The sequence below is a fragment of the Oxyura jamaicensis genome, chromosome Z (assembly GCF_011077185.1).
Source record: "Oxyura jamaicensis isolate SHBP4307 breed ruddy duck chromosome Z, BPBGC_Ojam_1.0, whole genome shotgun sequence".
NCBI classification, from domain to species: Eukaryota; Metazoa; Chordata; class Aves; order Anseriformes; family Anatidae; genus Oxyura; species Oxyura jamaicensis.
The window spans coordinates 37,496,425-37,523,218 of NC_048926.1; the positions used below are offsets into that span (position 1 = coordinate 37,496,425).

The following is a 26,794-nucleotide window of genomic DNA, read 5'->3' on the forward strand; positions in this document are numbered from 1 at the left end:
AACTCATTAACTCATTTTTTTTTGCTATTGTGAGGTAAGATGTAAAGCTGTCTGCATACTGCGAAGTTTAGAGAATAGTACATCAAGTAAATCAAGGAGTAGCTTGTGTTTCTTATAACTTTTGAGCAGCAAAATTTGCTGTCTCCCAGTGTCTTACACTCATTAAAAAATCATTGAGAAGGTTATTTAAACAAATTATTTATGTAATGGGCTCCACTGCTGAAAAGCGTTGAAGAGGCATTCAAAAGACTGACTCAGTGTATCCAGAACAGAAATGACAGCTTAATTTACTTTTCTTACCTAAGTTTAATACAAACTGCATCAAATTCAACTGGTATTATTTATTGGAGTTTTTTTTAAAAAGTCCTGTTTTAGAAAGCACCTGTCAGTAGAGCAAGATCTAAGCTCTAAAATATCAGCATAAGAAATTTCTCATGAAAAACACTTTTTTTTTTTTTTTTTGTCAAAATAACAAAGCATTTTAATGCTGTGAAGATTTCCGTTCCTTTCTGTTGCTGCACAGTGGGCATACTACAATTTCAGTAAGCCCATCTGCTTTCTGTTCAAGGACCTGTGACTAGCAATGTGCAGGTTTTTTAGCATGAGTGTTTAAAGGTAATGGTGGGACAACAGAAAAAGAATTAAGCAGCAGTACTCAGCAGTAAACCAGAACAAGATGCTTTGCATAGCAGGAATGACTTCATCGACAGCTGACTGCTGTCTCTAGCCTCTGAGCAAAAGGAAGTTCTAGTATAGGCCTGTACCATTTACAAGCTTCATGATTTGCTGCCAATTTGTAGAAACCAAAGTAAACTTCTGGCAGTACTCCTACATACCATAGTAGTTAAAGAAACGATCGTCCCACCCTGATTTTGACTACAAGCCTTGAAAGATTAATCCAATGTTTCTTTCTAGCCTCCTATTCTCTTTAGCTAATAGAAGATTTAACTTAAAACTTAAAAAAAATCATTTTGGAAAGTGCCACTCTGGTTATCAGCAGTCTCTTCATAAAGCTTCAGTTATTTTTTTCTCATTCCATTTTCCTCACTAATAAGCCTTGGCAACAGAAAGCACTGACTACTAATTAAAAGTGAAAAACCAGCAAACAGACCCAGTACCGCAATGTGTACAGCTTCATGCAATGCTGCCCAGAGACACCTGCTTATTTTTTATAGTACTTCTTTTTACTCTATCATTCCATCCCTTAAAGTTGGGTTACAAAATGAAACAGAATAAACTAGATCATTTCATGATATGATAGTGCATTTATATGTCCCCACCTTTACTGGAAGACACAAATGTACATTACGCAATGTTATTCAGTTGCTATAGCAGGAGGCAGGAATCAACTGAATTGATCCTGCACATTGCAAAGTCTTTGCAAAGTATGGCTTTCAGAATGCTCCCTGGTTGTGGTTACCTCAACTTCCAGGCACAACTTGAGATATCTAGTGCCAAATGACCACATACACTGGATAAGCAGAATTCCTGTCCTGATATCTAAAGACATTTTACACACCTAAAAATATAGACAGACTCCTATCAGGGCTTTTCATTGCCTATGTAGATACTTAATTTTTGCTGAGTCCAGTAGGAATTAGGGAAGGATCAATGGACCCACAAGCTGAAGGTAATTAGGTGCTGCTTTCCAAGCTAAGTGTATTGGATAATTAGAAATACTGAGCCTCTAAGCAGTTAGGCAGCCAAGTAACCTTATACTGAAAGCATGTTCTATGTCACCTCTGTGACCAGCAGCTGATTCTACACTGACACCCGTGGGTCCTGAAAAGGCTGATGAAGTGCTGTGTCTGCGCTCTCACCATCGCATCTCACCTCAGAACCTAGAGATGTAGGGTCAGAAAGTTCAAATCCTTCATCCCTAGGAGAAATGAATCTGCCCAGTGTTATTTTACATATAAAACTCTAACTAGCAACAATACAGAGAGCAGCTTTTCTTCTCTGGCTATGCTTTGTAAAAAAAAAGTGATGGCTTTGGTACTTAGCTAAATGAAAAGATTCATCTGTGACTCCCAGCTGGAGATCATGTCACTCCTTGCACTGACAAAGATGGTGAATCCCTGAAAAGGCACCTGAACTGGCAGACCTCTGAGTGCACCCTCACCATGTTCCAGCTCTGGGGACAGGAGCTTCATCACGTAGATGAGCCAGGGTGAGTCCCCAAAGTGTGTTTGTAGGGGATGAGGCCAGCAGTGGAAAGGGATGTGCTGTGATGCAAACTGGCAGCTCAGCTGAGGGCCAGACTGACTGTCACATCTTTTCTCAAAACTTCTTTGAGGCTACTGCCAGCAACTGCCCACCCATCACAGTCAGTTCTGTGGACAACAGTTGTAGCTGCTTGGGACGTTGTCATACTGTCATCTTATCTCAGTAAACCCGGCCTTTACAGTGAGAGGTTCAGGCCATGCTTCATTTTCCCCATTTGTGCCTGTCTAGTTCTCCTCTGACCTCAGGCTGAGCTGAATGAGGTACCTGCTTGACCTGGCTGAAAATGAAATTTGCTGTTGCTAGCACAATTTTCATCTTGATTAGTTCCTTACTCTGGAGAACTACATGATGATTTGGGAAAGAGAGGAGGAATGAACCAACATGAGGTAAGGAGTAGAGGTCACCAGCCATTTCAGGTGACCATGTAGCCACAGTTTTGCTCTTCCAGCATCTTTGTATGGGTCCATATTTCAGACAACCAGTTCAAAGCTAGGGCTGATGCTGAAGTGGTCAGCCACAAAAATTAGTTGTTACAGCAAAATGAGTCGCAATGCCTACAGGCCCTGGGCTGCAAACAATTTACAGTCTTATGTTCATACTCCATTTTAAGGTGACTCATATGCTTAAAAACCTTGCTGGCAGTCCTGAGACTTATCATACACCAAAACAAAGACTTCTTTTATTACCTACCAAAACATTTATAGCACATTTGCTGGTTCTAACTTTTTGACACCGATGACAGGCCACCTCTAAGGCTAAAATAATAACAGCATGTGAAATTCCTAAATTAAAAAAAATAATAATAATTTAAAAAAGCTTTTGACAAAGCAAGAATTTATATACTTTTTTATTCATTCCTCTGTTTCAATGAATGTGCATCTTCAGGATATGTCCTAAAAACTTCAATGTAGCATGAGCATTTTCATTACAAGCATGTGGTTCTGAAATCTTTGGTTTGTCACTAACTTAACTGAGTCAATACAGCCACTGGGTCTTTCTATCATTTGTTCCACATCAGTGTTTTCTTCCTTGCATAAACTTAAACTAGTCTGCACGTGCAGAATGTTTACACATTTCAAAGCAAAGGGTGTTATTGACTTTATCTATATATTCTCTCATGGTACTCTTGCTTCAGGAGATTTCTAGTGAAGAAGAGGCAGATACAATTCAGTAAACTGAGATTCTGTATGAAAATAGGATGAGAAAGATATGCCTAAGGGGCAAAAGGGGAAGAAACAGTTCTTGCATGTACTTGTTTCTACACAAAAATATTTGGCAATAAGCAAAAAGCATCATATAAGAACAACTGAATAAGAACAGATGCTGATTGCAGTCCCAAATAAATAAACTATTATTACTATTCAGATTAATACCAACATAATATTTTTTATGCTAAACTGGATTTCTAGTCATGTATATATGTATATTTATTTATATGTTTTTTAAAAAGTTAAATCCTCACATATTTCATATCTCAACCTACCAGAAAGGATCAGGTTGACTAACCAAGCTAGTATTCAGCAGAATTTGCCTTAGTTTTCATAAGTATTTCATATAATGAAAGTAGCTATGACAGGTCCTTGAGACCCACTGTAACATGAGTGCATGCATATGTAACTGGTAGCTATGCGTAATAGGGTCCTGTTGTTCAGTGTGTTTACATATTTTCCCTCCTATATTGAGCATTCTCCCATCAAAGTGTGGTCCAGGGTTGCTCCAACTGTTTCCTCCAGTCAAGCCAAGGCTAAGTTTTCTGTTGATTCCCAGTGAGTTAGCTCACACCTGCTGTATTCTTCTGGAAAAAGTTTGTGGGATTGCAGGGAAAAAAAAACAAAACCAAAAACAACAACAACAACAACAAAAAACAACAACAACAACAAAAAAAAACATGTATCCAAAAGCATTTGACTTCTGTAAAGAACAAAGTTTCACCTCTTGTATTCTCTCTTCTGTAGGCAGGTAATATTAAATGCTTTCCACAATAAAGAACCCCCAGACCTCAAGAAAACAATATGCACAGACAGCATGTTGACTACTAGAAGGATCCCCGTCCTTTAATACATGCAATTCCACAGAAAGGTATTTCTTTATGCCAAGTTGTCATGGCTTTGGTTGTGACAGCAGTAATTTTCTTCACAGAGGCTTGTTTGATACTGTGTTTTGGGTTTTTGATGAAAATGGTGCTAACACACTGATGTTTTCAGTTGTTGCAGAGCAGTGCTTGCACAGAGTCAAACATTTTTCTGCTTCTCGTGCTGACTTGCCACCGAAGAGACTGGGAATGCAACAGGAGGTAGAAGGGGACACAGCCCAGACTGACCACAGGGATATCCCATATCATATGCCATCGTGCTTATTAATAAAAGATGTGGTAAAGAAGGAGGAAAGGGGGGGCATTGGGAGTGATGGCATTTGTCTTCCCAAGAAGACATTATGCATGCTGAGCCCTGCTTTCCTGAATGTGGCTGAATGCCTGTCTGTCAATGAAACAGCAAATGAATTCCTTGTTTGACTTTGCCTGTGTGCCCAGCTTTTGCTTTGCATAGTGAACTATCTTTATCCCAACCCATGAGTTCTCTCACTTTTACCTTTCCAATTCTCTCCCCCATCCCACCCTGAGAGTGAGCAAGCAGCTGTGTGGTACTGAGCTGCCTGTCAGGTGAAATCACAGCACAAGTACCTAGTAAAACAACCTTACCAACTGCACTCAGAAATACCCATGGGGACAGAATGGTGGCCCCCTTCCTGAGCTTAGGTCTCCCTGTGAGTTTGTCCCCAAGACTTCACAATAGCACATCCAAAGAGCAAAGCTTGAATGACAAATACCAGGAAGTGCTCTGAAGGAGAAACATATCACTCATGCAGATATATTCAGCCAGTCACATGACACAGATATAACTAGGCAGAATTGCTGTTCCTGGGTTTATATGGTTTCTAGCAAACTTCTGTGTAAAATCTTCATTACGTTAAGACTGAAAATATTAGAAAACATAAGAAAGTTAAATCACCACTACCTTTTTTTTTTTTTCTTCAAAACACAATGTCTATGAAGTTCAAGGAAGTCAGAAGCCAGAACAGTTGTCACATTTAACAACCTGCCAATAACTCACTGAAGTAGTATCTAGGAAAGGTAAGAGTCACCACCTTATATTCTGCATTCCAAAGGGATTGAAAATGGTTCATTTCACGCTCCCAGAACTCTCAGACTACTTTTTATGTGGTTTTGGATTGCTCCAAATGCATTCAAAGTCTAAGTATCATGCAAGTGTGCATGGAAGAGACATAAATACATATTTCACAAAAGTTTAAATACAAATCATGCTGCCTTATGAGGATTCAAGTTTTCCCAGCTTTCACAGCAGAACTCATATGCTCTACTTGAAAAACTAGATTGAAAGTGTCAGGAGTGTCATAGTGCCTTACTTGTTCTCGTTGCTGGCATCATATCGAGGCATAGGGTCAAAATCATTTCCATTGACATCAAAACTGGCCTGCGAATCCTGTAGCCAACAGGAGAAATAAAACCAGTTTCTCATTAATTAGTCATTGAGTCATGTAGCCTATACATTCTTCAGCAGGTTTCTACAAGAGAGTAATTAGGTTAACTAACATTCCTGCGGTTTTATGATGATTGCATTTTTTTAGGAAAGGGTTATATATTTAATAATTACGGGATTTACAGATTTTATTTTATCTTTGGAAAAGGGAAGAGAATAATGAATGCTCTGAAAAGCCATAGTTCAGTTGCACAGAGGAAACAGAAAGTGCTGTTTCATTAAACAAAAAATTACATTCCTTCTAAGAAACTTTTGGAACCTAAGAGAGTTCTTTTGTGAAACTGGGATTTCGCTAAATGTTTCAAGATTCAAGAAAAGTTATCTGCAGGATGATGACTGAAGTTTCAGTCACAGTTTTAGGAAACAATATAATTTTCTTAGGGATATTGTTATAAAAAGTACAGCTTAAAAAGCAACATGCATTGAATTCCTATTTGTTTGGGAGTATAACTATTTCAAATATATTGAAGGTATCTGCACATTTCTCCTTCAAATTTTACCAAGATTCTTACAGCTGAAAATAGTTTATAGAGTAAATAGCTGATGGTTTGTATGGCTTCCATTAATCCATGTGGTACCATTCAGTGTGTTGACATGGCAAGCAGTTCTTTTTAATCTCTTCTTTTTTCAAAACCAGTTACCACATCCACCTCAAATATTCCTGTTTGCAGCCACACCAGCAATAATCTGACATATAGAAGGCATTTGTCATCAAACAAGCAATGTGTACTGCTTTGGGGGAATTCCTTCTTGGCATGAGGAAAAAGAGAGAGAAGGTGGTAAGGGAATAAATAGCTGCTTTAAATTCAGTGGAAGGACAGTACTGGGATGAAGTGACAATCTGGGTCATTCAATGAGGGGGTAAAATATTTGGTTTGTTTAAACAACTTTAAAGATTAAAGGGAAAGATGTGGTATGCATTAGGATCAATCACATACTGACAAATAGGGCAACAGCCTGTCACTTCTATTTATGCAGTCCTCATGTATTCCAGATCTGAGTTCCACGTGCAGCATGGGGAAGGATATGGATGTAAGTGTGGCTAATTTAAAATAAATGGCTTTAAACTGTGGACAAGACTGTAGCTTTTGATGGGTTATTAATGATATTATTATTGCCTTCATGTCTTAAATGTTTTGTCAAGATGGTATGCTACCTGGAAAAAAGCCTGTGTTGGGAGTTTTTTTTACAAGGCCTATGACTCTAACAGGACTAAAGGTATATGCATGCCTTTTGCTGGTCATCTTCACTGGTTATACTCAACACATCTGTATTTGTTTGTTTCCTTATCTTGTGGGAATATACAGCTCACACATGTCATTTCAGAGAAATAAGAAGCTTGCCAAGGTCTTGTGCTTTTGGGAAAAATCACTCCGGCAAAGCATGGTCCTGACACTGAGCAGCTTTAAGCTCAGATACAAGCACAACAAGTCACCCACTAGAGAAGCAGCTTCTCTTCACATTATGCAGTCCTTCCAAGGTATATTAAAACAATCGTTTAAACATGATGAACCACAAGCAAAAAGAAACCTTCTCACAGGACATGAAATACCGGACATGGTAAAAAAAAGGACAGAGATCTCTTATTGCAAACTGGGAAGGGGCTCACTGCAGTTTAGAGAGACTTATTATAAAGACCACAAAATATTCTACACCTCTTTTTAATTGAGTTATAACCTTTTCCTTTAATGTAATTTCCAGCAATAAGATAACTAGCTTTAAGAATAAAAACATAGAACAATACATCTAACATTACAGCCTTTGAGACAAGAGCTACTGTCTTGCTAGCTAAATGTATTTGTCGAAAACAGACTTCAGCTGCACACATTAACTGAAAAGCAGGGTATTTCCATTTCTTAAGTTCTGGAAGTGTGAAGATATTAAATAAAATTATTACAGAGAAGAGGAAAAAATATCTGTTTATTGGTCCCAGTCCTTCAGAAATGCAAGACTCAGCTACACGAGGCATCTAGATATTAAAGACATTCTGGCTGAATATAGTCTTAACTAAAAGAATACAGATTTCCAAAATCCACCTATTTTCCTTCCAATTTGAGGAAACCCTTATATGAGTCTTCTTCCTTCCCTCCTCCCTCCCTCCATGTTTCTAGGAGCAGCAAATTTGTTGTACGGTAATAATGCAGCAGCAAATCAGACTCTAGCAAACACTCACATAATTCTGCATCAAGTCTGGATGGTTTCTTTCAATGCCGTCGTCCAAGATGGTGACCACAACATTTTTTCCAGTGTAACCTCTCTTCCAAGCACCTACTATATTCATATCTGATTGGCAATGATGGGTGTTATCACTGCAGTGCTGTGGAGAGAAGAGATAAAAATGTTGGATGTTGCAGATTAGTGAGCAGTATGGGGTTGAGATATTATCCTACTTACATCAACATTACCATTTAAATTAGCACAAGCATATTGATTTGAATAGCAACTATACAAGATCAACACCTTCATTTAGAAATAAATGAATAATTAAAAAAGAAATGCCAAATTGTATGAAAATTGTTTGGCCTGTTACTGTTTTTCTCAGATTACTTTTCATGTTAAGCAAAAGGAAAAGGAAGCAACCAACCACAATAAACCACTAGGATCTGTGTATAAAATAAAATGACTATTCCTGAATTTTAAGTGCCCTTATTTGAAATGTACATTTGAATTATTTGATTTTTTTCAGAAAAACAAAACATATGTGGATAAAAGGAGACAAAAGCCTGTACAGAAATGGCCACAAAAACAAATACTGCTTTTTGGAGCTTATGTGCTGCATAATTTCTTGACAGAATGTCCGGAAAGTAATCCAGATTCAATTCTGTCTACAAAAGAAGGCTTTTGGCAGGTTTTGTGCAGTATCAGCAGGAGATGAGCAGCAGTTAAGAACCTGTAACCAAACACTGAAAAACTTGCAGCTGAAGGTGTCTGAAGAATTGCAGATAGTTAGACAGAGAGCAGTCTGTGATACAGCTTTCAGTGCGTCCACGTCTGGAGAAAATAAAAGTTTAGGGTATTTTAAAACCAAAATCCTCTTCTTTCCTTGACACAAATGCACCCAGATCACATGAAGAGATCTGGCATGTCGTGGCAGTAAGACATGACCCACTGCCACAACACGCCAGATCTGCTCCATCAGCTGCTCTGGCCTGCAGGCAAAGCTGTCCCTGGTGAAGCAGGCCCATCAGCTCCCCTTCCTGTAGCCCCTTCCAGGCTCAGGCAGAGCAATAGGCACAGATAAGAGGGGAAAAACAAAGGGTGGGAGGAAGGAAGGAAAATAGAGACTGACCTTGAAACTTGTATCGTAGCAACAGCATCCATGCAAGTGTGCTTGGCACTCGCTCCCTGCTCCATGGCCTTGTGCCCTCATCTCAGCCTGACATTTTGGCACCCCACAAATCGTAAGCAGTATGAACACATCCAGAGGGATGCACTTCACCTTGAGCTGGCCCAACCCTTTCCTCCTAAACATGAGCGCGCTACAGGCTAACACTCAAACTGACATCAGGTTGCTATCACATCCTACTTTTCCTCCTTTTTCTCCCTTTTCCTCCCTCCCCCTGCACTTTCATGAACAAACCACTGCATTTAAGAGTGGTCCTTTGCTGTTATTAAATCAAAACTGCATTATTAGGTACTATATACACATGCATACAGCATACAGTCTCCCTTGCCGTCTTTTCCTTGTGCATGCAAACATCCACCTGCCTGCCTGCCTGTCTGTCTATCCATCCACACACAAAGGCACTTGAAGACTTTCAGGGCCCTGCTCCAAGGAATGTACAGGCCTGGCTTAATGCTTTTGTTCTGTGTACTGCTTGGAAATGTTCACACTGCTGGATTTATGGTATTAACGACAGTCTAAACGTGCCATCTGTACACTGAATGTAACGGCTGTACACGTCGGACTTTCTAATGTACAAACAGCAACATCAAAAGCATGTGATATTTCCAGGTGCCTTTGTGCTTTTCAAAAGGGTTACTGAATTAAGCATCTGAAAATGCCCACAAAACTGAGTATCATTATTCACAACTTATTGGTGTGAAGACAAGGAGACAAAAAGTGGAAGCACCTGCCCCAGCCACAGAGCAGACCCAGGAGAGAATGGCAATGTGCAATCAGGATTCCTGGCCTTGGCCTCCAGTCAAAGTAACTGGGACACTACTTTGCCCCTTCACCCCCTTCTCTGAAATTCCAAATGATCCTTTGGATGCTTTGCTGCTCACTTTGTCCTCTCTTCATGGGGGGTAATTTTGTTGTTTTGCTTCCCAGCCAGTCAAACCAGGCAGGATGAGCAAGCAAATGCTTTTTAATCCTGAAAGGGATGCTGGCTGTCTGAAAGCATGCTGCCTCTCCACCAGAAGATGACTATTTCTTCCATTAATGCTGCTGGCATGGCCTGTTGCCCTCACTTACCTCTCCTGAAATGCTACTTATGGTAGTGGCAGAAAGGAGTTAATTCATCAGCTGCTTTGCCACACACATGCAGGTGAACACAATGAAAGAGACATTGCTTGCTTTACCATGTGCTCTGTTAGCGTGCAAGAGATGTACCAGATCAAATTGATATTCAAATTACCTTGCTCTGCTCCAAAGCTGGGCAGAAAGCTAGTCTAAACAAAATCTTCCTGCATAAAAGAAATTCCAGGGGTAAAGCGGGCATAAATGCGTGTGCCCACATAAAACTTTGGATCACAGCATACGTGACATACAGACAGAGAATACAAAGGCAGTGGAGATCCATCCAACTGGGAGTAGTTCAATAGCAGATGAGGTGTTCAGTTCTGACTGTTAATATATGTTACTTATTCTCAAGTCTTATTAATAATAGAACTTTTTTTTTTTTCTTTTCAGCTCTGTTCCTCACTGTTATTTCTGCTTTTTCCTACTATTTCATCTATGCTTTTCTCTCCTTGTTCCTAGCTCTATTATTCTCTGCCAATACTACATTTTGCCAATTATTTTCTAGTTTTGTTTGATTCAACATCTGATTTTGGCTTCCCAAATTGTGCATTAATTCTGCATTAGGATTAATCTGACTGTGCACATTTCTCTCAAAGCCGTCAGACAATTTGGCTTTTATCAGGAACACTTCACATTTTAGAGAGCAATTACTCTTCCAATGCTATGTAATATGGTAGAGATACACCGTTTCACATGGAATACCTTCTAACATGCTATTACTTGGTTTCACTTGCACTCTTTTCTGTCACTTTAAATTCCTCTTTCCTTCAAAAGCATTTATTGTAGGGAATTTTCCACTATTGAGTTCCATTCTCTTATTTTTTTTTTAACCATATGCTGCTTCTTTACACCTATCCAACCTACATTGTCAGCTGCTTACCAGAGAGCTGTTTTTTTTTTTTTTTAAAGAATTTGGAAGCACTGTTTCAATTTATAGTATTAGCCAAATAAAAAAGAATAAAATAACTGTCATGATAATAAAAATTCTGTGATTCACAGAGATTGGATTTTACATCAGTGGGCATTTATTGAATTTTCTAGCTCATTTTCAATTTTTTTCCTGTTCTCTCTTTTCAGAATTAAAAACAAACCTTGTCATATTAATGTAGAAAAGCTGTGGGTTTGCAAGGTTTCTATTAGATCTTTTAATCTTTGAACTGTTGTTCTTTAATTTTGAAGGGAATAGTATAAACCACACTTGGAATACAGAATTATGGAATAAATTTGTCTATGGAATTTCCCCCTACTCCCAGCAGATCAAGTAATTCAGAAATTTCCTGCACTGGTACCATGACTAGACAACTGCAGTAAGCCAGCATCATTTCAACATACATTGGTTTCATCTATTGCCTGGAGGATACCATCAAAATGAATAAACAACCTCTCACCCACTTACAGAGAGTAATTTGACCGAGATTTTTAAAAGGCTCTCAAAGGATGGTGTTTTTCTTTAGACTGTTTAATTGGAAAATGTTAATGATACTACTGTTGGTATTTAATGGAATCAGTCTGCAAGGGTGAAAGACAGTTGAAGGACACATAGGAAGGTCTCTAGCAAAGAAAATGTCAGATATGGAACGTTTCTTCATACTTGAAATTCAATTACTATGAGTGTAAAAAGACAAAATAATCACTTTGGCATCTTTGGACAGACAATTTGAAAGCCTGCCTCTGCAATGAACAAGCAGACAAAACAGAAAGTTTTCTGTTTTGACGTATTAGATTCCAATCATTTGTGTGGTGCTTTCAATGTTAGACATGTGCTTGGATTCTCTTAACTATTTTGTGAAATTCTGTCTAAAAACTACCTTGTAGTCATTATCATTATTTTAACATTTCTGGTGTGCCGCGCTAATTTTGGTGGGCTTGGTGTATGCAGTTAGGGTTCAATAGCATAATGGAAAGTGGAAAATGGAAAATTAAGAATCATATTAATGGCCAAAACCTTTTGGAATTCCAGAACTTGAAATCAATTAAAAGAACAATGACTATGAAATTCTGCTCTCTTTTGCCATACCTATAAAAACAGTGTAGAAATAGAAATATCTAATCCTGTGACATGAAGTCTTTCAGAAAAGATCTACTGTGTTCTCTGTAAGTCTTCGTAAGGTACATTACTTTGTTTTCCTATAGTTTTTGAGTTGCCAGGACTTTTTTGACAAAAAAAATATGTATCAATACATTCATTTATATTTCTCCATACAGTAGGGGGTATATAAACACAAAATGATAAGCAGAATAAGACAATTTTCAGGACCAGTTGTGAGCTGGCAGGACTTGGATCTAATTTAGTGGCACATTAAATATGCTTCTGATCCCAGGAAAGGTCTGAAATACTAGTCTCTAGTGAGAGATTAGAACATATATACCCTTTCTGTATTTTAAAAAGTTAATAAATAAGCAAGAGAATAGGATAAGAATAGTAAATATGATTAAATGAGCATAGTAAAGGAATAAGTAAATAAAAGAATTGAATTTCAATTCTAATCTTGTTAGAATAGAAATTAAGATAACTTTGGTGCAGACATAAACAGACTCTGCAGACATGCTGCCTGGATCAACAACGCAGTGATGTCAACCACAAACCTGTGGATAGGACATGGAGAGGACAGAGAAGTTTCCCAAGATCTCACACAGAGGAGAAAGGACAGTCAAGTGCCTATGCATTTACCTTGATCAACACAACCAGGGAGAACGAGGGCACAGGGAGCCGAGGAAAGGATCCTGGCATCAAAAAAGAGAGGCTATCTACCTGCTTTGTGAAGGGCACATAATATGGGGTATTTGGCACTCTTAGATGGTCCAGGCAAATGCATAGGCAGTAAAATTTAGCAGCTTTTAACTTTAGTAGAGGAGACATCCTGATGCTATATTCAGCTTTTTGAGGTGCAGTGTTCTAAGATAAAACTTGCCAATTGTTCTTGTTTCCTGAAAAAAAAAAAAAAAAAAAAAAAAGAGAGAGAGAGAAAAGAGAGAGAAAAAGAAATGATCTATTTTCTTTATGCTTTTGATGTGATCCAATTTTAAAGGGAATGAAAGAAATAAGCAGGGAGGTAATCAGGAGACATGGAAAGGCAGGATACTTATTAAAATGGCTCTCATAATGTTACAGAAATCATGACAACATGCTTTGAAGAGCACTATAACCTGAAGAACTGAAGTGATTTACTGAAATTACTTTTTGGTTTCTCTAGAATAAGCAGTTGAAAGCCACATTTTCTAAGATGACTATTAAAATAATGTTTCTTTTTAGAAGTATTTCTCAAATATTTTATTCTTTCATCACAATATACAAAAGGTGAAAGGATTTTTATAAGCAGAATGTATACTTGCATAATTAAAAAAAAAATTCAAATATATAACGTGATATTTATTGCATGATCCAAAGCAATTGCTAACTGTATAGGAAATTATTTTCTTCTTTGTTTCACCTTTAAATAATTTCTTTTTACAGCTGCACACAATATTTGAAGATCGATCAGGAGTAGACAGATAATATAAGGACTGGTTCATCTCAAACACAGGATTTTTTTTTTCATTGAATTGTGTCTGACTTCTGGAGCCATGTGTTTACTGAATTGCTACTTTTTTCATTCATTTTTTTTTTAACCTGTTAGCATAAGTTTTATTTATTAATTATTTTATCTACATATATATATATTTATTTATATTTTAATTTATTTATATTCCAAGAGTGCACCATGCTAAATATTTAAAAACAATTCATTGCTTGTGCAACTTGAGAATGTTTAGTTAATTTACCTCAGAGATGAATTTCATTCTTAAGCTTTATTGATTCTTCAGGTTAACAAATAAAAATACAATTTGAGACCAATAAGAACAATCACAGGCATACATTATTTTACGCCTGTTTAAGCAATGAAGGAGAACAGGAAATCAGTATAAAAGGGCTTCTTGTATTCATTGGAGTATCCAATAGTTACAGTCAGACAAGAATAACATACAAGGCTATTTTTATGTTTTTTGTTTGTTTGTTTGTTTGTTTGTTTGTTTTTCAGTGAAAAATATGGAGCTTGTAACTCTTATTCTTTATGATTACATTGCTATTCTTTCCAAAAATAGAGTAATCCATAATGCATTAAATTTGTATTCAAGACAATTCCATGGGCACTTTTTGAAGTCAACACTGGTTTCTTCTGTAACCCGTGTGCTGCCTCAGACACGAATTAATGTAGGAAAGCCCTGTATGTCCATGTTCCATAGGCTGCCAGGCTGATGACAACTTTTTAAGAGTGGAAAACTTTCCCCCTTTCTAGCTCTGTAGATGGCAGAATTTCTCTCCCCATTGCAAGTTCTGGAACCTGCAGAGGCACAGGAATAGTATGCTTCTAACATTGCCTCTTTGTTCCACATAGGGCATGACTTGTTGCTCCATTAGGATGCCTGCCTCTGGTCCTATTTCTTTCCCAAGTGGAGGGACATATAGAGACTCCTTTAAGGCAAAGAGAGATGTAGCTAAAACTGCATCGTGGTCATTGTGTGTGTTCTGCTACCTCCACTAAGCACTAAACGTGAAGAAGTATTCGCAAAAATGCAAAAGGCCCACCATATCTTCCACTAAACAGCACAGCCACATAAAGACACAGAAAGAAAAGAAAGTAAAAAAGGAAAATGTGAATTAAAGCAGCCAGGATGTGTCCGCTTTACTTTGGATGTACAAACTGTCCATATGACTGGAATACTATAGACCTGGTGCAACTGGTATATCTTGAATCAGTGCTAACATGTTGTAAGATCTGTATCAACATACAGACAGATTTCTGCCTGGGAAGTGTTGGAAAAAATATAGAAACCTGAGGCAAAACCTCTTGGGGAATTAGCAAAGGATAGACAAAGGAGGAGAGAAATTTCCACAGCTTGTGGCTACTGCTAAGTAATGAAGGAAGAAAATAAGCATGCATAGAAATACATCTCTATATGTAGCAGTATTCTCTCAAGATGCCTGTATGATGACTGTTACTACTAATGGTGCTGCTGCTACTATTGATGCTACTGCTACTATGCAAATAGCCTACTTATCAACAAAAGGTCAGAAAGTGAACCAAAAGTTAATGTGCTTTTCTACCTGCCTAAAATCCTGTTTAAGAATAAAAATAAAAATAATTATTTTATTAATTAGAGAGAATATATGAAAAGAACAGCTGCTTCCTGGCCCCAGCTGTGCAGCATCAACCCTGGGGATATAGTATTCACGAACGATGAATAATTCCTCAGAGACAATTCTTTCCATTCTGCCATTTTTTGTGGCCTTTGCTTCATATTTTTATTTGACCTCCTCTAAGTCCCAAAAAAAGAAAGAGAAATAGGGCAGTTTTACAGAAAGTCCCCAGATGCCTTATTTTTTTTTTTTTTTTTAATGCATCAGTTCATGGAGTCCATATGACTATATGACTGCTTGAGTGCTCATGCTTTTAAAAGTCTTTTTTACTTTTCTTGGTCATAAAAGATTTTGAAAATGGGAACACTACAGTCTCATATCACAAAAGCCAAATTAAAAAAAAAAAAAAAAATCTAAGCTCTTGATTTTATATGCAAATTTAAGACTATATTCTGGCATGAGTTGTGAGTTTTGAATGCTAGAAGCTTGTAATACTAATCTCCTTAACTATCTAACTTTCTTTACAGCCTGAGAGGTCTTAAACAAAGCTGTAGATTGTGGTTATCACTGCAGATATGTGATATTTAAACAGTGACATAAATCAAAGAGCATCCAGGTTAAATCTTGATTCTCTGAGTTTTCTTGTTCTTAAGTACTGTAGCCAGGCTAAAATCCACTTAATTTCCAGATCTGAGAGTCCTAGGCTACAAAAAGCCTAAAGGACATCAGAATTATAAAAATAGCCATATTGCTTATATGTGCTGTTTATTCGCCATGTATATTGTGAGGATTTGACAAATGGTAAAACAGGAGCATTGCAACATGAAAGAAAGTAAAAGAAAATTAATATTGGACAAGTAAAAGAAGGTGTTTCTAGCTAGCTTAGTAAGATGTTTCTGGTTTTATGATCATCTGCTTTCAGTGATCAGTTTACATCTTTTGATAAAAAATTCATAGTTCCTAATCTTTCCGTTAAAATGTATGAGTAAAAATTAACCTGAAGACAGTTTGCAGTCACCTAGTAGAACGACCTTTTTTATCTCTCTCTTTCAAGATAGACTTCATGTTTTGGTTATTTCTAAGATGACAATTAAACAGACAGATGGTAAGTCTTGCTTTAAAATAGTTTTCATAACTTTCTAGGGATACTCTCTAAGCTATAAAAGACACTTTCTTCACAACTTCCATTTTGAGGAGAAAGACTCAAAACTCAAAAAAGACCCTACTACCCCTCTACCAAGTTGTTAAGAAGCATGGGAGAGGGAGATCATTTTATTCAGACTGTGTGAACATATGTGACAGAATCAAACTCACCATGCAGAGGGAAGTCTCTGAGCAGATGGCTCCAATTAATCATTAACCTTCCTGATAAGACTGATGAGAGTGGGAGGAGACCAGGGCTTATACAAATCCACTTCATTCCTCTTCCTCTATCTTTTTATTTCACAAGGATAAGAGTGATGTTTAAGAAGGATATGCTGTTATGCAAATACTGAGGTAGGGAGAGCTGATTTAGGAGGGCTTAGAAACCTTGTTTTTCTAAGAATGTTCTGAACTTGTATGGATGAGAGGACTTGTGAGGAAACATGAAGAAAGCTCTGAACACTCATACCCAATTTTTAAGGACTTTTGCATTACTGCAGTCTTTTTTTTTTCCTCTATTTTACATTGTGGTCAGATCCCTTTGATCCATGAGGCAATAGCTTGTGACATCTGGTATTAATGGTGGTGGGATGTCCTGAGGGAGGAGAAGGGAGAGAGGGACAATGAGAGGGAGGGATGTGAGACAACAGGACTCATTCAGGAGTCTGAAGGAAAGATGCACGTCCCTACTTTTTCCTCAAGGGACAAAAGGGGGTAGCAGAAATGGGGAACATGAAGCTCAGAATATGGTGACAGTCCTATATTCCATTATTAGGAACAGAGTGGGAGTTTTTCCGCATTTTCCTGTGGGCATATGGTGTTCTTGGGGCTGGAACTGTTTCACAGTGCCTTTACTTGTGCAATAAACATCTATGCTACTTGATACCTATAAGTCTTTTTCCCTAAGAGCCATAAAGAGCCATCAGGTTATTGTACCCTTGGTCCCATTATTTGCTTGGGTTGGTATGTCAGAGGAGATTATAACTTGCCAGAGGACAAACTTTAAGCTCATGAAACCATTCTCTTGAGACAGAAGTATAAAAATCACTCTATACCCTCCTTAGACAGCCTTATAGAAATATTTAATCTAACTCTGAAATGCATGCTGTGAAAATTCATTAACAGTGCAGGATCAGACTAAGATGAATGGCTGCTATTTTAGTTTGCCTATAGGGAAGTAAGTACCATAGGCACCAATGGGCTTTTCACCATTTGAACATGCTATGGTTGATGAATGCAAGGCCCGCTACATATTATAAGAGAAACCTGGGAAGATAAAGCCAAACCACTAGAGGGAGTGGCTAGTTATATTTTGCAGATGAGATCATCTGGCAGAAATGAGAAAACTAACCCTGAGAAATCTAGTGAGACACGGGAAAGAAAAAGTATTCAAGAAATGAAAGTTTTGGATAAGGCAAAAAGGGCTAGAAAGTTACTCTTTCTACTGTCTCAGAAAATTTGACTCAACTGATTAAATGTTAAATGCTTCTGAAACGCTGAAGGTTAGTTCAGAAACGTATGACAGCTGTGAATGAAATACTGTGCAAAGTAGACAAAGAATGTAAAAATGCTGTGAATATTGGAACGGATTTTAAAAGAAATCTCAGTAGAGTATCAGGATTCAAGCTGTATCAGAAAATATAAATATTGCAGAAAGGTTCTGGAGAAGTGCAATGTATTAGCAGGCATTGATTTTATGGAGAACTAGGCATAGACCAATGTCTACAGAGCTTTCTAGTAAAAAGATTTTAAGGGTCTTTTGGAGCTGCTGCTAAACTAAACACTCATCTTTATCACTAAAGACAGACAGATTGTGTTTACTGCAGCAGTACTATGAAGGAAGTTCCCCCAGTTGCAGATAAAGGAATTGAGTATGTGGAATGATACAAACTGAACTGAGAAGTTAATTTTGAACTGATACTAGGAGAACATACAAGCTCAGTATAAGCACCTTTTATGTACATCAAGGACTAGAAAATGTAATTGGTCTAACTGGAAATGGGAAGAACAATCTCATCCATTACTGTCAGGTTTACAGAGTCTGTGCGTACGCCATGTCTCAGCTTTGAAATGCAGTACCTGTCAATGATAACTGCCTTACCATTTGCAGGTACCTCAAACAAAACAAAACAAAACAAGCAAAAATCAAACAACAATAACAAAATCCAGAAAATTTGCAGATGTTTTTTGCAGACACCCACAGAAAACAATAAGTAAAACTATGGTAAGAGCATTGCAAGTGAAAACAATACACAAACAGATATAACTAGAGGTAAAAGTTGTTAATGTTGTGATTGTTGACAATTCTTCTGCATCCATCACTTTTTCTCGTATTTCAGCTACAGAACATCCTTCATGGCTCCTCTTCTCTGCAGTTTGCATTCTTCCTTGTCATTCCTACTGTCTCTATCAGTCTCTTCTGTAATTCCTGTCTGTTGGCTTTCTGAATCTCAACTTTCCCAATTTTCAAATCTCTGTTGTAAATATATCTTCTTTTCCAATAGTATTGTCAAATACTATTTTGACATGAATGTGTGCCCAACACAATTCACAAAGCTTCACAAAGTCTTCCAACAAAATGGGGGAATTCTCAGGGAAATATAACATACCTCCTAAAAGCTCATTATTTTTTTCAGCTGTTATGTTCTATAATGTAAATGCATGAGGCAGTTACAAGAATACTTTAATTTACTTAGAAGTTTAATGAGTTCTTTGGATTCATGAGAGATGTAGCATGAGTCCGTAAGCTTTTAATAACATAGCCACTCATAAGAAAGTTAGCAGAGGGCTTGACATGACTGTACTTTGAAGCCACATGATGACTTTACAGATATAGAATCATTCAGGCTGGAAAAGACCTCTAAGATTCTCTAGTCCAACCTTTAACCTAGTACTGACAAGTCCACCACTAAATCACGCTACTCAGTTCTACATCTACACGTTTCTTGAAGACCTCCAGGGATGGTGACCCGACCATTTCCTTGGCAGCCTGTTCTAATGCCTCACAACTCTTTCAGTAAAGAAATTTCTCCTAATATCCAACCTAAACCTCCCCTGGTGAAACTTTAAAATTTCCCTTCGTCTCATCAGTTGGTGCTCAGGAGAAGAGCCCAATCCCCACCTTGCTACAACCTCCTTTAAGGCAAATGTGAAGTACAATAAGGCTCCCCTGAGCCTTCTTTCTCCTGGCTAAATGTCTCCAGCTCCCTCAGCTGCTCCTCCTAAAAATTGTTCTCTAGATCCTTCATCAGCTTTGTTGCCCTTCTTTGGACATAGTTATAGTTAAACACATTTTAAGAAAACATTAGTGACAATGTGCAATTATTAAGTCTTAAATCTTAAGAGGCTACCATGTTTCCTTGTACTATAGGAAAGATGAAGTTACATACTTGTACAGCATGCTTTCAGATCTGATAACACAGATGTGGATTGAGAAGTAATGATGGTCATAGAGCCAACGTGATCTGGATTATTTGTGAAGGTGAACTTATTTAAACTGTGTGTTTGTAATATAATTTTATACATATAAAATCATACAGTTAAGCATGGAGGACCAATATTGCAAGTAATGAAAAGAGAGGAAGTGTCTGGAAGCAGAGTAATAGTGAAAAGGATATAAGGAGTAAGGTAGACTGTAACTTCAAGAAGATGTTCTATGAAACCATGTATTATCCTTTGATGGTTAAGCAGTGGGATAGCAAGAAAAGTGGGTTAATACACTTTTTTAAATGACAGTAACTGACAGAGACTTTTCCTGGAATTACATGCGCATGGGTCTAGAATTAACGTTTCAAAAAGAATGCTCTTATAAAATGAGCAACTAGTTCTTGCTGCTTGTTTTCTGAACTAACTACAGGAAAAACAGTTTACAAATATTCTTAACAAGCTCAATATATTTATTTTATCTAAGAGAGGGTGAAGACATGACTTGATTGCAGCATGCAAGTAACTCAACATGGAAGAAGTTTTTGAAGGGGGATGCTCCTATAATCTATTAGTGAGAACAGCCTAACAAGGTAAGTACAGAACAAGACAAATATACAACTACAAGGTGTAAGTTATTTTAATAGTTAATCATTAACACAATGCTCTTACTGCTGTACTGCTCTTGTATGCAATCTTTAATCTAATATATGTATCACTGAAAGCCTACCACAGCTCAAAAATTCTGAGCCTGTGATTGTAGATTACCAGTTGCAGTGACTGTTGGTCAGACTAAATGATCATGACAATCCTCTGCCCTATCTGTGAAATTAATCAACCAAAGTAGTTCAGATCCCGATGCTGGCTGCTATGAGACTAGAGCAACAATGTGTCAGGAACTCCACAGAAACCTCTGTAGGAATTATGGTGTGGGAGAAACTAAGCTTTTTCTGACATTTAACTGCCCTCAAATACTTTGAGATGGAGTTTTGTTGTCTGAAGTTAGATGCTGCTTTAAATATATGCATGTCCTGAACAATTCTAAATACTGTTGATCTTCATTATTTAATTATGTAAAGCAATAATGTTAAAAGAGAATTTATATGACACATTCAAATGAGGTGATGTTTTGCTTTTTTAGCCCATTTGGCCTTCAGATTATGAGGAGACAAATTCTTTAAAAACATTTTTTATTACTTCTGGATAAATTCTAATCCAAGAGCACCTCTGTGCATGGGTACAGACCATTTTAAAACAGAAAAATACCGATGTACGTGATTGCTGTGTTATCTATAATAAAGACAAGATCTTTCAAGGCAAATGAACAACTTGATGCACCATGACTGCATTCATAGTGCTTCTATGGAAAGAGAAAGTGGGGAGAAACATGCTCAAGGCTGTCATTCCATGGCTTACTTTAATTTGAACTTTCTCATTTGAATCAAATCATGTAGCACTACTGTTTACAATTGTCTAGAAACAAAAATAGTGATGACTTAGATTTTTTTAATCCAAACATATATACAGACATGTAAATTGTTCCTGTCCTTCCCTATACAATGTCACTCCATCAGGAGATCTCTGCTGCTCAGTGCTTGTCTGGAGGCAACATGGGTCACAACTTGCTTCATTCGCCATCACACTCACATAAAATTTCTATACATTAAGCAGCTAAAAGAGATGAATGGCTCAGCCTCAGGTTTATTTTTCCTATTAGATTGTGGGATAAATTTTAAGTGTGTGTGTGAGACTTTCAAATGTTGAGACAATCTAAGACTTTTCTAGGTCTTGGCAAAGTAACAAAATAAGCTTACAGAGTGGTTTTGGCTACTCTTGTAGATTCATTCATTGAAAATATCTACTGAATTAGTGCTCAAGATGTTTTGGTGGCAATACCTTACACAACGTATAACATGATCTTGGGCTATGTCTTAAGTCCCAAACAAGATCAGCTGTTTCATACAGTGTGGTCAATACTTCAAACTTTTGAATATTAAAGAAGAACAAGCAGCCAGACATAGTGAAAACACACTTCAAGTCCAATGTGAGCAGAGTTAAAAGGCAGGAACCTTTTAGATTTTTGTTCTCTCTCATTTGGTCGGTACAATGCAACTTCCCTGTTAACCAAAGGGAGGGTCAATGTCATGCTATGTTTGGGCAAATATTTTCAAAGGACAGACACTTAAAAAAAAATTAAAAAATTATTTCACTTTCACAATACTTTTATTTTTTTAAGTAATATTTTATCACCACTCTAGAACGAGAGCACATAGAAACTACGTGAGACTGCTTTAAAAGAAGGAAAGCCATACCAGGATAGCAAATACACCTAACAATGAAATCAAAACCAAGAATGTTGTGATCATCAAGAAAGTTGAAGGAATCTAACCTCTCAATACCATCAACAAAGATAGTCCTGCTCCCTTTTCTTTGATTTCTTTGCTGTCTGCTACACTACTTCTCCTGGGTTTGTTCATAAGAGATGAAGCTGGGGCAAAGAGACTGTAGATATTAGGATGTAATGATCATCATGGGGCTGGAGCACATCTCTTTTTAAAGAAAGACTGAGAGAGCTGGGGCTGTTGAGCCTGGAGAAGAGAAGGCTCTGGGACCACCTCACTGTAGCCTTTTTAATACTGAAAGGGGTCTTATAAAAAGGATGGAGAGGGACTCTTTACTCAGTAGATAATGACAGGACAAGGAGGAATGGTCTTAAACTAAAAGAGGTTAGATTTAGATTAGACATTATGACCCTCACTGTAAGGGTAGTGAGGAACTGGATCAGATTGCCCAGAGAAGCTGTGGATACCCCAACCCTGGAAGTATGTAAGGCCGGGTTGGATGGGGCCTTGGGTCAGCCTGATTTAGTGGGTGGCATCCCTGCCTATGGGAAGGGTGCTGGCATTGGATGATTTTTTTAGGTCCCTTCAAACCCAAGCCATTCTATGATTCTATGATTCTGCATGAGAAAGGAAGCCTTGAGGCTGTCTTTGGTGTCTTGGAAAACTTCATCTTCAGGTCACTGAGGAATTTTTCTGAGGAATGAAGTGAGTGGGCTAGAAGAATTCAGGGCATTCTTCCAGAAACACATTTTCTGTGTGCAGACTGATTCCTTTGCAAATTGTAACGGCTATAAGACTTGTTAAATAGGCTGTATTAATTCCTCTATCTACATTCCAATTCATGTAGATAGGGCCTTAGTTAACCAAGGATAGATAGATCTTAGTGTTGCAGCAACTGGGATCGTATAAAGCCCATGACATGGGGGGCTGTTCATTCAAACACTATGTCTGAAAGCTTATATTTAACAAAGTTTCCTTTGCAACCTACCTGTGGACAGACCAGAGACTTATAAGGAAAAAAGTCTCTTGATTCAACATCAAATGTGAAGGGGTATGTGGAAGTTGAACAAAAAGGGAAGCTATTCAACCTCTTCATAACCTCAGGAACAGTTTTTCTTTGCTTAAAATTGTATTTATTTTTCTCTAAATTAGATCTCTGGTTCCCCAATATAATCTTGTAGCCATGAGTTGATATTCATAAAAACAAAACGTTATCTTCCAAGCAGTAGTTTACTGTTCATTAATAAACTTTCTTGTCCTAAAGACACACAAGAGGAAAACCACACTGTATATTTAAGGTGTAGTCTCTTATGTATATTTATATTTGCCTCTCCTTAGACTTCTGTGCTTATGATATTTGGATTTAATGTAATTTTGAATTGCTTTCAAAACTGGAAATAACTTCCTTGTTCTGTTGGAAATTCACATCAAAATAAATAAAGACAGGGCAATTATATTTTTAAATGGCATGCTACTCATGAATTAGTGAATTCTAATGGAATAGAAAGGTAAAGACAAAAGTGGTATCAACACTAAAAGATTCACACTTGTATCCCTTGGGGCTGTATGAGGTTCTTCCCTCCCAAACATTTCCTCCCTCTGGCTACCATGAATTTCTGCTGTTTGCTAGAAATATGTTTATTTTGAAACAGCCAGTCTAAAGTTTTAACCGAATTTATAACCTCCATAGCAAAAGACCAAGCACAGATATTGTCCAAGTTGCTCCTACCCATCGAATCAGTTTATTTTCCAAAATGTCCTTCCTCTTTGAGGAGAACTGGGAATTTGTGCTGAAAGACTCACCTGTATGCAATGTCTGAGTTCAAAATGATCACTTAGTTTAGGTTAGCTTTCGCCACATCCATATTTAAAATACACTAAGGACCTTTCCCATTTGCTGGACTCCATTGTGCTGGACTTCTCTCCAAAATGGTGCCATTAGAACTACTCTTCTATGCTAGTTGTTTCTTCTTTAGCTAGATGAAAATCCTCTTAATGGAACTTGAACAACAGCTGTAACTCACACCACAGATGTTTCGACATTAGAAGTACCCGCAGACAATGCCAAGGATGTCCTGCATCCCCTGAAGGGATGTAGAACACACTCTTGAAGAGTGTTTCTCGCTGTATTTGCTTCTTTTTTATTTTTATTTTTATTTTTAAACATGGTTGAAAAGGGAGCCTTAGGGTCAGCAAGAATTAAGATCCTCTGCATATTTGTAACCTTAGTCAAAATGTTTGCTTGTGTGATACATGGAAAGAGAGGTTAGGACACAGATTCTGATGGTATCCTGAGTCAAATGGCATTTGTTTTCATTAAAAGAGAGACATAATGATATTTCAAGAATGGTTTGAGACCTAACATCGTTGAAAGATGATCAGTTGTTCTCCTATCTCTTATTAGTAAAGGAGAGATACACTACATTGTGCTTGGGTACAGAATGGTTAGGGAGTTGTATAGAAGCAAAACACTAATTCCCTGTTCCCTGACTGAGCAGTAATATAGCTACTATTGGTATTAGAAATGTATGAAACTTTCATAGGTTACAACTTTGTTTCTGATGAGGGTGAACTGAGGGTGTCACAACAGTTTGTTCTGTAACAGTTGGACCACAAGACAGGCAGGCAAGATTCAGCATTGATTTGTACATCCTGGCTGTGCAATTCTGGTCACTTTGGAGTTCCTGATGTTTGTATAGCATTCTTTATGTGTAAAAAGCTATAACATATTAAATATATATCATATTTATCAATACTTTTCCTGAAGTACTTGCAATTTTAGTAAGTAAATGATAGCCAAAATACATTGTTTGAAGCAAAGCAACATTTTAAACAGTGAAATTACCTCTTCAATTTTTTTATGGAACAACAAAATGAATTGTTGTTTTCCTTCTGTTTTCATATTGATTACTTGATTTTGATCAAAAAACAAAGCAAAAACAAACAAACAATAATTAAAAGTAGATGGATAACTAAGTAGTTGTTCTTGGAAAGTAACAGACAAATTCCTTCTCCTTTGAAATAAATAAATAAATACATAAATAAATAAATGTGTTTTGAGATAAATATGTATCTACAAATTTACAGGAATGTTTTTTTTCTGTTGAAGAGCTATGAGAGACAAAACCTAAAACACAACAAATTGCCCCCCAATATAACACATTTTGCAGTCGTTAATGTTAGCAATTTTCTGTCCACTTAATCTTCCATGACATTTATTGTTAGCTGTTTATTTTGAACTACAGCTAAAGATATTATGTCTTATTAGAAATTCAGAACAGATTTTGTGATACTATCATTTCCTCACTAATTGCAGAGGCTACCCAGTAAAAAGCAGTTGAGAAAAATGCAACATTCTACAGAAATGGTATTTCACAAAAGATTACACAGAAAAGTACCTGCAGTTTCTTAATGTGGCTCGGTTGCTACTCAGAAAAAAAAAAAAAGTATTGTAAATAAATTCTTGAAAGATAAAATAAAAGTGGATACTATCCCTCTGAAGATAAAATCACTGTAGTAAAAAGGCAGAGGAATGTGTGCTATTGCTATATGATTTATCACCAAACCTTTGACACTTGGGAAAAGCTCTTCCAAAATATATATGGAAATTATTTCTGTATTTCCGCTTCTTGGTTCAGTGAAAATACTGGCACAATCCTTGAACAGCGCTGACTTCCATTTCATGTTTCCTGGCCATTTACAAGGTTGCTTACCTTGAAGTCAAAACTGCATATCCCAGAAGAACAGATCAAATAGCCTATCTGTTCTTCCTGTCATTAGATATTTGTCAATCTTGCTAAACTAGTTGCATTAATAATATATATTTTCTTCAGTAGATAAGGATAAAATCACTTATTCAGCTTGCTGATTACCCAAAGTGTGCTGCTGTTTTTCAAGAGGAAATGAATTTAGGTCAAACTGTGTATTACATGACCTTACACTATTAGTTTTACCCTGTCCACAGAGAACAAGAGGTATGTTTCCACACACAGTTTTGCAAGGTAATATTTTGACAGGCAGTTTAATTCTTTCTTTCTATTGGCACTTTCACTGAAGCTATGTCATGGTTCATTGTCTTCTTATCATTCTGAAAAACGAAGGGTTCAATGTTCTCATGTAATAAAAAAAAATACAAAAAGCACATGCAAAAAACAAAGCAAGTTACAAAATATGCACAAGACTTAGAAAGATTTCATGCCACCTCGTAAAGAACAATGATTTGGCATCAACTGCACAGACAGAAAGAGAGACTAATTGGAAAACAGTTAGAAGAGAGTGAGGTTTTTACTTAGCTGACAATGCCTGGCATAGGTGGGTCTGAAATAAAATGTTAGGAGGTAGTAAAGGAAGATGATATATTCATTTGCTGTGGTGTTACCATGTGGCAGGTGAAAATCTGTCCCAGATTCTGTTTCCTCTGTGCTTGGACTTGCACTTGGACAATGTGACCTCTCCTCCTCACTCCACCTCCCTCCAGCCCACTTCATCAGGCTCTTGTCACTCCCTCTTCTGTCCCCTC

The 26,794-nt window shown here is 37.3% G+C and overlaps 1 protein-coding gene across 1 annotated transcript in view; it reads right to left on the reverse strand.

Moving 5' to 3' along the window:
• LOC118155839 (proprotein convertase subtilisin/kexin type 5-like) overlaps nt 1–26,794 on the reverse strand; it is a 197,337-nt gene that overhangs the window by 114,277 nt on the left and 56,266 nt on the right. Inside the window, exons 4-5 of the mRNA XM_035309402.1 lie at nt 7,957–8,100; nt 5,650–5,726 (exon numbers count right to left, since the gene is read on the reverse strand). Coding sequence (XP_035165293.1) covers nt 5,650–5,726; nt 7,957–8,100 — 221 coding nt within the window. The remainder of the gene's footprint in view (nt 1–5,649; nt 5,727–7,956; nt 8,101–26,794) is intronic.